General features: G+C 38.9%; 1 protein-coding gene across 1 annotated transcript; it reads left to right on the forward strand.

Moving 5' to 3' along the window:
• The first annotated feature begins 11788 nt into the window (after positions 1-11788).
• On the forward strand, positions 11789-12641 carry nkl.4 (NK-lysin tandem duplicate 4). The gene is made up of 5 exons (XM_037695329.1): positions 11789-11834; positions 11917-12002; positions 12108-12185; positions 12260-12414; positions 12572-12641. Exons 1-5 carry the CDS (start codon positions 11789-11791, stop codon positions 12639-12641), a joined length of 435 nt encoding a protein of 144 aa, XP_037551257.1.
• The last annotated feature ends 31 nt before the right edge of the window (positions 12642-12672 follow it).

A 12672-nucleotide genomic window follows, 5' to 3' on the forward strand; every position in this document is an offset into this window, starting at 1 on the left:
GCTATTGTCCAGATAAGAGGTGTTAGTTATCATCCAGCTCAGTTCAGGTTCTGTCACATGTCCACGGCCTTGGGGAAGGGCGGGGTGAGGAGACAGACAGAGCATCATTGTTTTTCATAACATCCCAGGAGGAATTGAGATAGTCCGCCTTCAAGGCCAGGTCCAGATCCACATTTTGGGTCAGGCAGAACTTGTAAATTGCCATTTCTGCCTTTTAAAATCTCACTAGAACATTTCTCTGATGGTGACTCCAAACAGCCGAATTGATTATTTACGCCGAAAGTCGAGCTTACAGCTTCTCCAAGATTATTACCAACCGTTCATGGATGCTGCCAGAAAGTTCACAGTCCTGATAACAGCCTGCTTCATCTCTGACACAGCTCCACACAATTCAGTCTGAGTGCTGCCAAGCTTCGACACATTCCACACAAATTTGTAGACAATCCAGATTTCACCAACCAAAACAGCAGAATCCAGTTGTCATCATGAATCCAATTTGTTTCCGTCGAAGGGGGCCTTCCATTCACCCTGACTTCCTGTCAGGAGAAGTTGATCAATTTTGTTGAGAGACCAGCTGATCAAATCCATAGAATTAGGAAGGTTTGCAGGAAAAAAAAACCGCAGGCTCTATAAAGTGTTCACAAGGGAAATATAAAGTTATATAATATATAAAGTTGATGGTGAAAGAAAATTTACTGGGATTTAAAAACAATCTGACCAGTATCAGAAACTCAATTTTTTATAAAGTAGGAAAAAAAACGTGGCCTTAAAATGATGCTTTTATTTAGAGAAGGATTGAAAAAAAGATATTTAGAACCAGAAGAGCAATTTCTCAGGCCCACTTTTAAACAGCCCACTCACCTGAAACAAAATGATGGGTGGCTCAAGACTTTTGCACAGTGCAGCTGGATAAAGTGTTGTATCTTCAATCTGAAGCGTGATAGTTTTACTTCTCAGGTCTTGTCTTGAAATGATTTTTAAAATCAATGTAATTATTGATTTGTATTTTTTTCTAAAAGACCTGAAGTTTTCATAACCATAGAACCTTCTGTCTTCTAGGCTTGATGTAAGAAAACAAAGCATTTCAAGTTAAAAAGTTTAATTTTAAGGGAAATATTAACAAAGATCTGCAGTCTGAAGAATCAGTGAAGACAAACCACTACCCAGACCAGAAGCAACATAAAAAGATCTTTATTGTCATGTAAAATGATCAAACCTGAAAATATTCAGGCTGTTTAGAGCTTTTACTTTGTGTATTTGCAGAATGGTCGACGTGGACACAAAATCTGATGCAACAAGTTTTTGTTTTTAAAAAAGATAACCCTTTAAAAGTACTTCACAAAATCCAACATTTTTCAGTCAGGTCATCCGCACAGTTTCTTTTTTTGTGCTGAAACGTTTCGCCTTCGATCCAGAAGGCTTCATCAGTCAAGGAAACACACAACAAAACTGATTCTTCCCCCAACAGCTTACTCCAAAGTGGAACAAACCAGTTATGTTGGTGATAAGATGGTGTCTTTGGTACGGCCCCATCTCCATTGCTGGCCCTCTTCCTTGTTGACAGTCGTGTCAAACTGGTTGAAAACAACAAAGTCCATGCTCAATAATCCATATAAAATAATACATTTTTCAGCACCAAAAAAGAAACTGTCCAGATGACCTGACTGAAAAATGTTGGATTGTATACCTGGATTATTGAGCATGGACTTTGTTACTTCACAAAATGTCACTAAAAGCTAGAGACTAAGTCTAAATCTGAAGGTTTTCGTCTCTCGGACTGAAGAGTTTTGAAGAGTTTTACTTCAGGTTTTAAGTGAAGTTCAAAGTGTTGCTCCGTAGTAGAAATAGTAAAACCCTTAAAGGTTGCTCTGCACTAAAAACCTTTTTTTAATGCCGAAGAATGCTTTGTTGTACAAAATAAACAATCAGTTTTTGTTTTTATCATAAAACTGTGTACTGCGTGGCTATTTTTTACACTATTCTCATAAAAAGTTAGAGAAAAACAGTAAAAAGGGATTTCATATAATGTTTATTTGACCTTTTATTTTTGTCTTTCTTTAACTTTCTCCTTAGTCACTCAGACAGATGCTTGCCAAAATGATAAAACTTAAAAAAAGGCCAAACGTGATGATTTTTTTTTAATAATTTGAAGTTTAATGGTTTTATTGTTTTCATTTAGAAATCAGCTACAAGGACAGCTGCACTAAACTGCAGCTTTGGTTTCTATTGACAACAAAATGCTGTTTAAACAGATTTGTGAGTCATTTAGTGAGCACGTTATTGCACTTTTTAGCTTTTAGCTAGCATTTTGCTATTTTAGTTTCTAGCAAACATTTTACAGTTTTTAGCTAAGCTTTTTCTGCAGTTAAAAAGCATTTTTCTGCTTTTAGTTGATCTTTTGCTACTTCTAATTTCTACCTATCCTTTTGCTACTTTACTTTTAGCTAGTATTTTGCTGTTTTTAGCTTTCCTTGTTGTCTTGCTTCTGCCAAACCTTTTGCTACTTTAGGTTCAAAGTGACTTTATTGTCATTCGCATCAGAGTCAGAGTCAGAGTTTCTTTATTGTCATTCGCACCTCATGTGGTACATGTGGTGGAGCGAAATTATGTACACAGGGTCCCAGTTACATCCAACAATAAAATGTATAAGAAAAACAGTAATAACATCTAAGATATGAACTAAGAAAAACATCAACTAAATATACACTAAGCACTCATAACATAAAACATTGAACATCAGCACAAACATGAACATGAGTCTGTGAGCAGATGTGCACGCATGAACACATCAACATTGAAACAGATCAGCAGCAACATGAAACAGATCAGCAGCAACATGATATGGTTTTTCACAGTGATTATTCTAGTTAGAGATTCATGAGTCTAACAGCCTCAGGGTAGAAGCTGTTCCTCAGTCTAGTGGTTCTACACTTAATGCTCCTTAACCTCCTTCCTGAGGGGAGTGGGGCAAAAAGTGTGTGTGCTGGGTGGGTGGGGTCCTTCATGATGCAGGTGGCCCTCTTCCTGCATCTGGAGGTGTAGATGTCTGTGATGGTGGGGAGACTGACTCCAACATCTTCTGTGCAGCCTTCACCACTCTCTGCAAAGCTTTTCTTTCTGCAGCTGTGCAGCCTCCATGCCACACGTTGATGCTGGAGCACAGGATGCTCTCCACTGCACACCTGTAGAAGGAGGTGAGGACTGAGCTTCCCAGACCAGCTCGCCTCAGCCGTCTGAGGAAGTAAAGTCTCTGATGAGCTTTCTTGATCAGGCTGGTGGTGTTGTTGCTCCAGCTGAGGTTGTCATTCAGGTGTACACCCAAGTACTTGTAGCTGGAGACCACGTCCACTGCAGATCCTCTATTTATTTATTTATTTATTTTTGGGGGGGAGAGGGTGTCTTTCTGAAATCCATGACCATCTGCTTCGTCTTCATCACATTGATGTGTTGTTCTTCCTGCACCAGCTCTCCAGGTGTTCCACTTCCTGTCTGTAGCTGGATTCATCATTGTTTGTGATGCATCCAGCCACCGCTGTATCATCTGCAAACTTTACAATGTGACAGCCTGGATGGGCAGCTGCACAATCATACGTGAACTGAGTAAACAGGAGAGGGCTCAGCACACAGCCCTGAGGGGAGCCAGTGCTGAGGGTTATGGTGGAGAAGTTATGGATCGTCACAGCCTGAAATCCAAGACCATACTACTTTACTTTAGCTTTTAGCTAGCATTTTGCTACTTTTAGCAAATCTTTTGATACATCTAACTTCAACCTATTACTGAGAGTTTTAGCTTTTAGTTATCCATTTGCCACATTTTATTTAGAACACTCCTTTTAGCTTTTAGGTGGTGTTCTGCTTATTTTATTTTAGCTATAATAACTGTGTCAACTTCTTCAGCATGTTTTGTCAGAGTTATTCAGCCCTCATTGTTCTCACTGTATCTTTTACAAAAAATGCCTTTTTTCTAGTTTGCTCTCAGCCAACCGAGTCAAGTGACCAAAGAAAACATGAAACTTGTTCAGTTTTACAGAAATGGAGCTAAAGGTTTGTTGTTGTAGCTGAGAATCATCCCTTGATTGCACAGAACAAGTTTTCACGATTTAACCACAACGGCTTTGACTCTGTCATTTTTCAACATTTTAAACCTCTGACACAAAATGCTTGATCTTTCATACAGACTCATCTGATTCTGTGTCATTTTTCATCAAGATTAAGATATAATAAAAAACTAATTGTGGTGTTAAATTTAATGTTTCCTTCAAAACGTTAAACAAAACTCTAATAACTCAACGTTTGAGTGTTAATGTGAAGAGTTTGGATGTCAGGAACTCAAACGATCAGAGAAGGTGCTGTTTTTCTAGATTATCACAGTTTATTGATGAGGCTGTTGTGGTTAAAAAGAGTTTCAGTTCGTCTGCTCGCTCATCAGCGTTTAGAGGAACTGACGCTGGGGACGACACGTCAGCTGTGTTTTAGGACGGACAGCCTGAACGAAGAGAACACTAGAAGAAATACTAAACCTGTTTAAGAGAAGCAGGCGAACAATTTCACTTCCTGAAAGATTTCTATAAGAAAGGATTGATGTAGATACATCTTGACATGCTTCGTTAAACTATTAAATGTTTTACAGCTACTTACATCCTCATAAAAGTTGTGCACATTTTATTTTTGCTCATTTTAAAGATTTATTACTGCGGTCCAACTACTTTTTTATGCTACAATTTCTCAATAATAATGCTGATTTTCTGGTTACTATTATGTTTATCGCACGTGTCAAAAGGGTGACAGAGAAGACAGGAAAGCTTTGAGGTATGAATCTCACACTCCCACTATCTTTCACAGAATCAGTATGTGTGTTTCTCGGGTGTGAGTGACACCTTGTTGTGAAGTCCACTTTTCACAGAGATGCCGCACAAATCCTCGCAAGACGCACGCTGTCCAAAAACTGGTAACACAATAAGATACACAAAATTTGATTAACTACTAGGGAACAAATAAGGAGCTAATGGGTAGTTAACCAGTACTTACTTGTGAACACACAGCCAAGCCTTATTAGGGGACTACTGGTTAGTTACCTTGTAAATGAAGAGGAACTAATCAAGAAGTAATGGATAGTTACCAAGGAAACCAACGAGGAACGAATCAGGAGCTAATGGGTCGTTACAAAAGAGAAAATCCAATAAAACCAGTAATCACTAGGAAACAGTTTTTTGACAAAACGAGCTGTGACCTCAATGGTGCAGGGTTTATTCAGAACCCACATGGAGAATTTCTCCTCTGTTTCTGTGGTAACTAACCAGTAGTCCCCTAATAAGGCTTGGCTGTGTGTTCACCAGTAAGTACTGGTTAACTACCCATGAGCTCCTGATTCATTCCTGAGGCGTTCCCCAGTAGTTAATCAAATTTTGTGTACCTAATTGTAAAGTGTTACCCTGACCTTCTGCACATCCTTCAGTTTCCGTTAGAAACACAGATTCAGACGCTTCAGCAAGAAAACGGACAAAACCTCTCCAATTAACACAAATTAACACATTTTGCTCATGTTTCTTGTGTGAATCTTCTCGACATCAAAACACCACCCTGTCGTTTCATGTGTTACCTTGTAATGCGTTTTAAATTTGTGTCATACATGTTGATTGCTCTCAGAATTTGAACAGGAAAGATCTCCAGCTTTTAGTTTAATGTAAAGTAAATAAAAAACAGCTGGTAACTAACGTTGAAACAGCACAACCATAACTGCAGCGGTGGAATCCAGCGTCGGTGTGGGAAACAGATGATGGTAATAAGTGTGATTTGAGCCAACAAATCCCATCTACAGTCACTTGTTGTGCAGCAGTTTGTGTAATCATATAGCTCGTGTGCAGCTGGGCATGCAAATGTCAGCGTCTTCATTTCAACTTGAGCAATCAGAAAAAAAAAAATTACACATCAGGTTTCCGCAAATGTCACAGCTGATTACACATTTAATTGTTCTTTTTCTGTTCGTTTGCTTGTTCCAGATGTGAACTACTGGAAAAGTAAACTTCAGCTTGATTTGTTTGTGGCCTTCCCAAAACAATGACGTAGTGACGTTTTTCTAATGAAGAATCTGGATTAAATACTCGCATTGTGATATGGACTGCTTTGTAAGCCGTGTTTTAAAAATATACATTAAACTAAATAAAATAAATACAAATGGGCTGGTTCAGTTAGAATTGTGGGAAATAAACTGGCAAAAGAGGCTTTATCCTGAACCTCATCTTACCAAGTGTATTTTGTTCAGCTTTATCTCCTTAAAACATAGAAATGGTCACTATTTGTCTTTGACTGTTCAGAAAATTAATATTAAATTAATCATCCAACTTTTACAGAAGGCCTCAAATCAATCATTCATCCGCCAAAACATTAAAAAAGCCATTACTTCTTTTTTTTTCTTTTGTAAACAATAAAAGAGGAAGACACAAAGATGTCAGAAAGAAAAAATGTCCATCAGTCCAACCACAAGAAGTCACAGACAATTAAACCAAACGGCACCCACATAAATCAAGACAAAATATGACAAATAAAATTATAAACTGTGAAAATGTTACTTCTTTATATTTTGCATCCAAGATGAAAAATGCTTGTGATAAATATTTTCCAGTTTTTCTGCAGGTCTTTTGAAGTCGTCTTTACATATAACTGAGCATTTTCAGTGAAATGCATTATTATTATTATTATTATTAAACTTGAATCTATTAAATGCAGCCATGAAAAGGGTTCTAATTCAAGAGATGAACCAGCAATTTGTTGACGCATGAAAAACAGATTAGGAAAAAAATCATTTTAAATTGGATTTTTATGCATTTTGTTCCCAGCAATTTGTCACAACAACAGATTTGTTCTCATTTGTTTGTTTGAATTCATACAAAATACCAAAAATTAAACATTAAATAGGATTTTAGCATCAACAAAGTAATTCCAATGGAGCTACTAGCTGAAAACTTGACAATCAACCGAATAATGATGCATGCCTCAGATTTTGTGTCACATCTTTAATATTGTTGCTTAAAGAAAGACGTGACTTACAGATACTGTATAGATCTGACATGTCTTTTATTCTCCACAAGTCCACTTTCTTCCTTTTTTAAGCACACACTGCACAATATGCTGTTATGGTAAGGTGCAAAAACTGGGCAGAAAACGAGTTTAAAAAACAGCAAACATCCAAATACAACTTTAAAAAGGCCTTCAGAAAGTCTTAAGAACTACTGATTAGGATCACTTTAAAAGATTCAAGAAGGTTTGCCTTCTTGGAAGAAAAAATAAAAGACAAGAAAAGAGGGGAGTGTTGAACTTGAGCACAGTATTTATCACAGGTTCTGTGATGGGAGTAGGTGTGAATGCTTTAGACACACAACACCTATCAGCTTAAAAAAGAAAACATGTGAGAAATGTAACATCATCTGAAAAACAAAATTAAAAATGTCCCCTAAAGAAAAGCTGAAAACAGGGTCAGTGTCCCCAGGTCCTGGTCATCATCATCATCATCCTCATCATTTTCACTATCATCACTCCCCTGCTGCTTTCCACATGGAAGAAAGTTGTATTATTGACTGTTTCTGTCTCACACAAGTGTCGAATATTTGGCTGCAGGCAGCTGTTGAGTCATTCATGTATCTGGTGGAGTGAAGTAGAGGGGTTCAGATAAAACCTTCAGTGAAGAAGGAAACATGTGCGTCAAAGAAGACTCATACAATAAGTCAGACTGACAACTAATTCCCCCTCTCGCCAATGATGATTCATAAGAACTCACAAATTGTTTAACAGAAAATTTTTAAGGGGAGCAATTTATAAGATTCTGCTGTCCACAGTTGGTCAGGATTAATAAATCAAATGTATTAGATATAAAAATAGGGAGCACAAGCCAGTGTACTGTATCTCTTGTGCCGGTCCCAAACCTGGATAAATGGTGAAGGTTGTGTCAGGAAGAGCATCTGATGTAAAACACTTTTGCCAAAACAAACATGCAAGTTTGTCTAAGTGATACCATGCTGGATCAATCGAGGCCCAGGTTAACTACGACCTCTACCAGTGCTGTTGACAAACAGACTGCCAACGCAAATTGTGCTACTGTTATTCAAAGACCACGAGGACGGAACATGCCAGGAGACAGAGGACAAAAAGGAAACTCAAATGTAGGACTGAAGAAAGCAACTCTAACTTGCCTAGGGTCAATGATAGGTGAAGGAAGAGCACTGGCTGACATGATGCAGAGAAGGAAGGTAGATATTTTGTGTGAGAGACCAAATGTAAGGGTAGAAAGGTGTACGGGTAGGATTTAAACAGTGTGGATAGGAAGAGAAAGGATGTAGGGGTGGTACTGAAGGGGGAGTTTGCAAGGAATGTATAGCCACTTTACCATTGACTGTGTGACTCCACTCGGCTCTTGTCTGATCAGTTCTCAGGTGTAGGTGATTTGCTACTGTGACTTGTTTTCCTACTCTGTGGGTGGGATTGTCAATGCAAAGTGCGTAGTATCGTAACACATCACTGTGTTCAAGCCACCGCCCTTTGTGTTCCTTAATCGCACTAAAATCTGACTTTAATTTCTTTAGCTTATCTTGGCACTGCTTTTAAGTCTGGGTGTAGCCATGCTGCACCATCATCTCTGATATCTTTCTGTAAATGCACCAATTTCTTGTGGTGTCATCCGTCGACACAATGAGGAAGTGGCGGTTCAGAGGAAGCTTGCATTTTTGTTGGGTGGGTCATCAAGTGACATAGCTTCTCTGGCCAATCAACAACTGCTGTCTGCTTATGTCAAAATAGACACCTCGGAGAAATTTGCTTGGAACCACAAACAAGGTGGTCCTGAAAACCGGGCTGAGTTGGGGTGGGTACCAGTAGTATGCAGATCCATAACTGGTACAGTATTGTGCAGAACCAGTGAGAGTTGACAGTGGCAATGTGCCATATTAGAGGTGAAAAGAGAATATGATAGGGTTATGCGCCACAGGTTGGGTGTGTAGTAGGAGAAAGAAATATTGGAATAATTTAGATGAAGTGATAGAAAGTACTCTCAGGGAGGATAAAGTTGTGATTGGAGCAGCTCTGAATGGACATGTAGAATGAACCTTAGATGAAAAAGGGATGAGCAGGTTTGGTATAAAGGAAAGGAACCAGGAAGGACAGATGGTGGATTGTGCCAAGAGGATGGAAATGGCATCCTCTCAAAAAAGGAAGGGACATAGAGTGACCTGTATGAGTGGAGGAAGGAGTACCCAGGTAGACTACAGTCTCTGTAGAAAGGTAAATGGACTGCACTTATAGCGCTTTTCTATCTTATCAAGATATTCAAAGCTCTTTACACTACAATCTGTGCCCTCATTCATCCATTACTACAACACTCTACTATTTCTGGGGTTCAGTGTTTTGCCCAGGGACGCTTGGGCAATCGGCATGTGACTGCTGGTGGAATCAAACCCCCAACTCTTGTGTTGGAGGATGACTGTTCTAACCACTCAGCCACAGCCGCCCCTGTAGTAGAGGTAACCTGCGCAAGATTGGGAACTATAAGATTGTGGCAGGGGAGAGCATAGCCTGACATCATCGGATAGTTGTGTGTAGATTGACTGATGTGGTGACGAAGAGGAAAAACGTAAAATCCGAGAAGACGAAATGGGGATAGTTGAGGAAGAAAGAATGTTGTGAGGAGGTCACTGATGAGCTGGTAAAGGTGGTAAGGCTACAACAGCAGCAGTGAGGGAGACAGGAAGGAAAGTTAGTCAAGAAGAAATGGGACAATGAGGACTGACATGGGGAGACAGTAATATAAGGTGATGCAACATAGAGCAAAGAAGGAAGTTGCAAAGGCGTATGATGAGCTATACAAGAGGCTGAACACTTAAAAGAGCGAGACAGAGCGAGTGAGAGAGATCAACTGGAGAGTGGAGACCGAGGGATCAGGCTGGAAAGGATGTGCAGCAGGTTAGGCTTGTTAAAGATAGAAATGGCAATGTTCTAACAAGAGAGGAGAGTATGAGTGTGACGGGAAAATGAAAGGAACACTTTGAAGAATGTAATGAATAAAGAAAATTAAATGGATAAAGGAGGAACTGTGGACCAGGAAGTGGCCAATATTAGTGAGGGTGAAGTTTAGAAAAGCTTTGACGAGGATAAAGAAGTGATCTTCTTCTTCCTTGCTTTTTTAGACAATGTGCAAAGATGAACTCTTATTTTATAAAAAAATGGGACTTTTGATATGAATAAACAGCATGGTGCAAAATCATGTGTTACCCTGGTTCTCAAACTGTGGTGTCAGATATCTACTGTAGAGCGGAAATAAACAATATAAATGTCATAATCTAAACCGTAATGTGAAGATGAAAAAGTAGTTTGTCATAAAGAGTCTAATTTTAGTCCTGGCTTTAAAAGAAATTCTCTGCTGAGGATAAGTGTGTTTGAAGAATATTACAAAAAAACTCTGTTGTGACTTAAACAATCAGATTTTGTTACCCAAAGAGCATATTTGCAGGATTTGATAAGAACAAATGGTGCAACCCGTGTCCAAACTCCAATTTTGCATTCAGTTGTTGTGAGGCAGAGAGACTGCAGTGCATGTGGTGCTGATCTCTGCAACAAACACGTGAAAGCAGCTGCACACTTCTACTGCGGTAATGGTTAGAGGTTTAGATATGATCAGATTCATACGATCAGATAAGCTTGTAAACTTGTGAGTTTGTACTGCTGCTTTTGGAACAATGATATTTACAAAGATGGACACATTAAAATTAATAACACATATATTATAAAGCATTTTTGTGTTCATTTACCTAAAATAGTGTTCAAAATTCACATCCTGACCATTTGACCTATCTTCAAATTATGTTACAATTATTTTTTTCAAAATACTTAGAAAAGTATTGACTTGACACAAAATAACTCTGTTAGTGTGGAGTGCTTTTGTGTGTGCACAAACTGTAATGTGTCATGCATGTGCTCACCTCTTACACATGCACACTCAACCTGTGTGACAAGTGTGCTCAACTCCAGTTCTTCGTCTCCCCAGCAGGTAAGACGCTTCTGATGTTTTCTCTGGTTCAGGAGCGGCTGGACTTGAGGAATGAGACATTTGTAGCTCACGTTTGGGAATTAATCAGCTGATTAGGGTTTGACACAGGAGTTTACAATATTGAACCTCTTCACATAATTCTAATTTTCTGAGACAATGAATTTTGGTTTGTCATTATTTGTGATCCACAATCAACAAAATAACAAAAAATAAATAGAGGCTTGAAATATTTCACTCTATGTGTAACGAATCTATAAGAGTTTCACTTTCTGAAATGATTGACGAGAAGAATATAACTTTTCCACAAAATTCTAATTTATTTAGGTGCACCTGAGTGTGGCAGGCTGTTTTACCATTTAATCAAATCTGTTGACGTTTTTAGCTTTTAATAATATAATTGCTCATGGACACCACACATCTGTATTTAATGCTCATACATAAATATAATAATAATAAATGTGGTGCTACTGGTCAGAGAGAGAGAAATGACCTCTGGCTCAGTTTAAAAATATATTCATAAATGACTTTTTAGCTGTTTAAAGGTGATTACTAATACTGGAAGAGAAACTGTGGCCACAAGACAACCCACGATTTCCTTTCACATCGTGTAGGCCAAGTAACTGGAACAAAGTTTAGGTGGAGAGGGGTGGGATGTGGTGTTTTGATGGTAGTCTGTACCCCCCACATCGGTCATGTATAAAAGCTGGAACAGCTCTCAACACACTTCAGTTCACTCTCTAAGTTCTTCAACCAGCGATGTCCTCCTCACTTCTCCTCCTGTGCATCCTGGTCACATGTTCAGGTGAGGCTGTGGCCCCTAACACTCTGTTTTAATCCCTTATGCTAGAATATTAATCCTATTTGTATCACTCGTTTGGTTTCAGTCTGGACGGTGCAAGGGAAAAGCTTCAAGGTCAGCATTGATGATGAGGAGGCATCTTTAAAGGAAGGCTTCGGAGCGGCACAAAGGGTAAAGTGACAGACGACAAAAACTAATAAAGTGTGCTCATCTTTAACATGCACTGAATGAAACAAGCGTTTGAGCACCAACAACTAAACCAACACTTTATTCTAGTTTCCAGGGGTGTGCTGGGCATGCACATGGGCTTTAAAAAAAGTGAAGAACGTGATTGGACCAAATGTCACCGCAGAGGTAAATAATAATAAAAAGTGCAATTGAGCCACATGAATTTTATAAAACGAATAACGCCACGTCTCGTTCTGCAGCAAGTGAAAGCAAAACTGAAGGCTGTCTGTGATCAGATTGGACTCCTGAAGTCAAAGTGCCACAAGTTTGTGGATTCACACCTGGGACTGCTGGTGGAGGAGCTGACCACGTCGGACGACATAAACACCATTTGTGTCAACACAGGTGCATGCAGGTGAGAACTGTGAATGTGGGGTTTAACGTTTAAATGTACAATTTAGGTTAAAACTAATGTAAAATGGGTTTATCTGCAACTTTTTACTCATTTATGCATTTTCATATTGTGATGTTTGCTATATTTAGGTTATCAATTGTTTCTCTTTGATTTTTAGGTCAGAGGCGTTTGAACTGCTCTTCTCTCCAAACAAAGAGCGTCACGTTGAGATTAACGAACTGCCCTGACATCAGCACAGAGACGAATATCTGAGCTTTT

Source organism: Nematolebias whitei, chromosome 21 (genome assembly GCF_014905685.2).
Source record: "Nematolebias whitei isolate Nwh7 chromosome 21, NemWhi1, whole genome shotgun sequence".
NCBI classification, from domain to species: Eukaryota; Metazoa; Chordata; class Actinopteri; order Cyprinodontiformes; family Rivulidae; genus Nematolebias; species Nematolebias whitei.

Bases quoted from the DNA above. Each gene is read 5' to 3' on its own strand.
- nkl.4 (XM_037695329.1), top strand. From the start codon at position 11,789: ATGTCCTCCTCACTTCTCCTCCTGTGCATCCTGGTCACATGTTCAG. The intron at 12,003-12,107 runs GTAAAGTGACAG...ACTTTATTCTAG, and splicing joins GCTTCGGAGCGGCACAAAGG to TTTCCAGGGGTGTGCTGGGC. The intron at 12,186-12,259 runs GTAAATAATAAT...CTCGTTCTGCAG, and splicing joins GACCAAATGTCACCGCAGAG to CAAGTGAAAGCAAAACTGAA.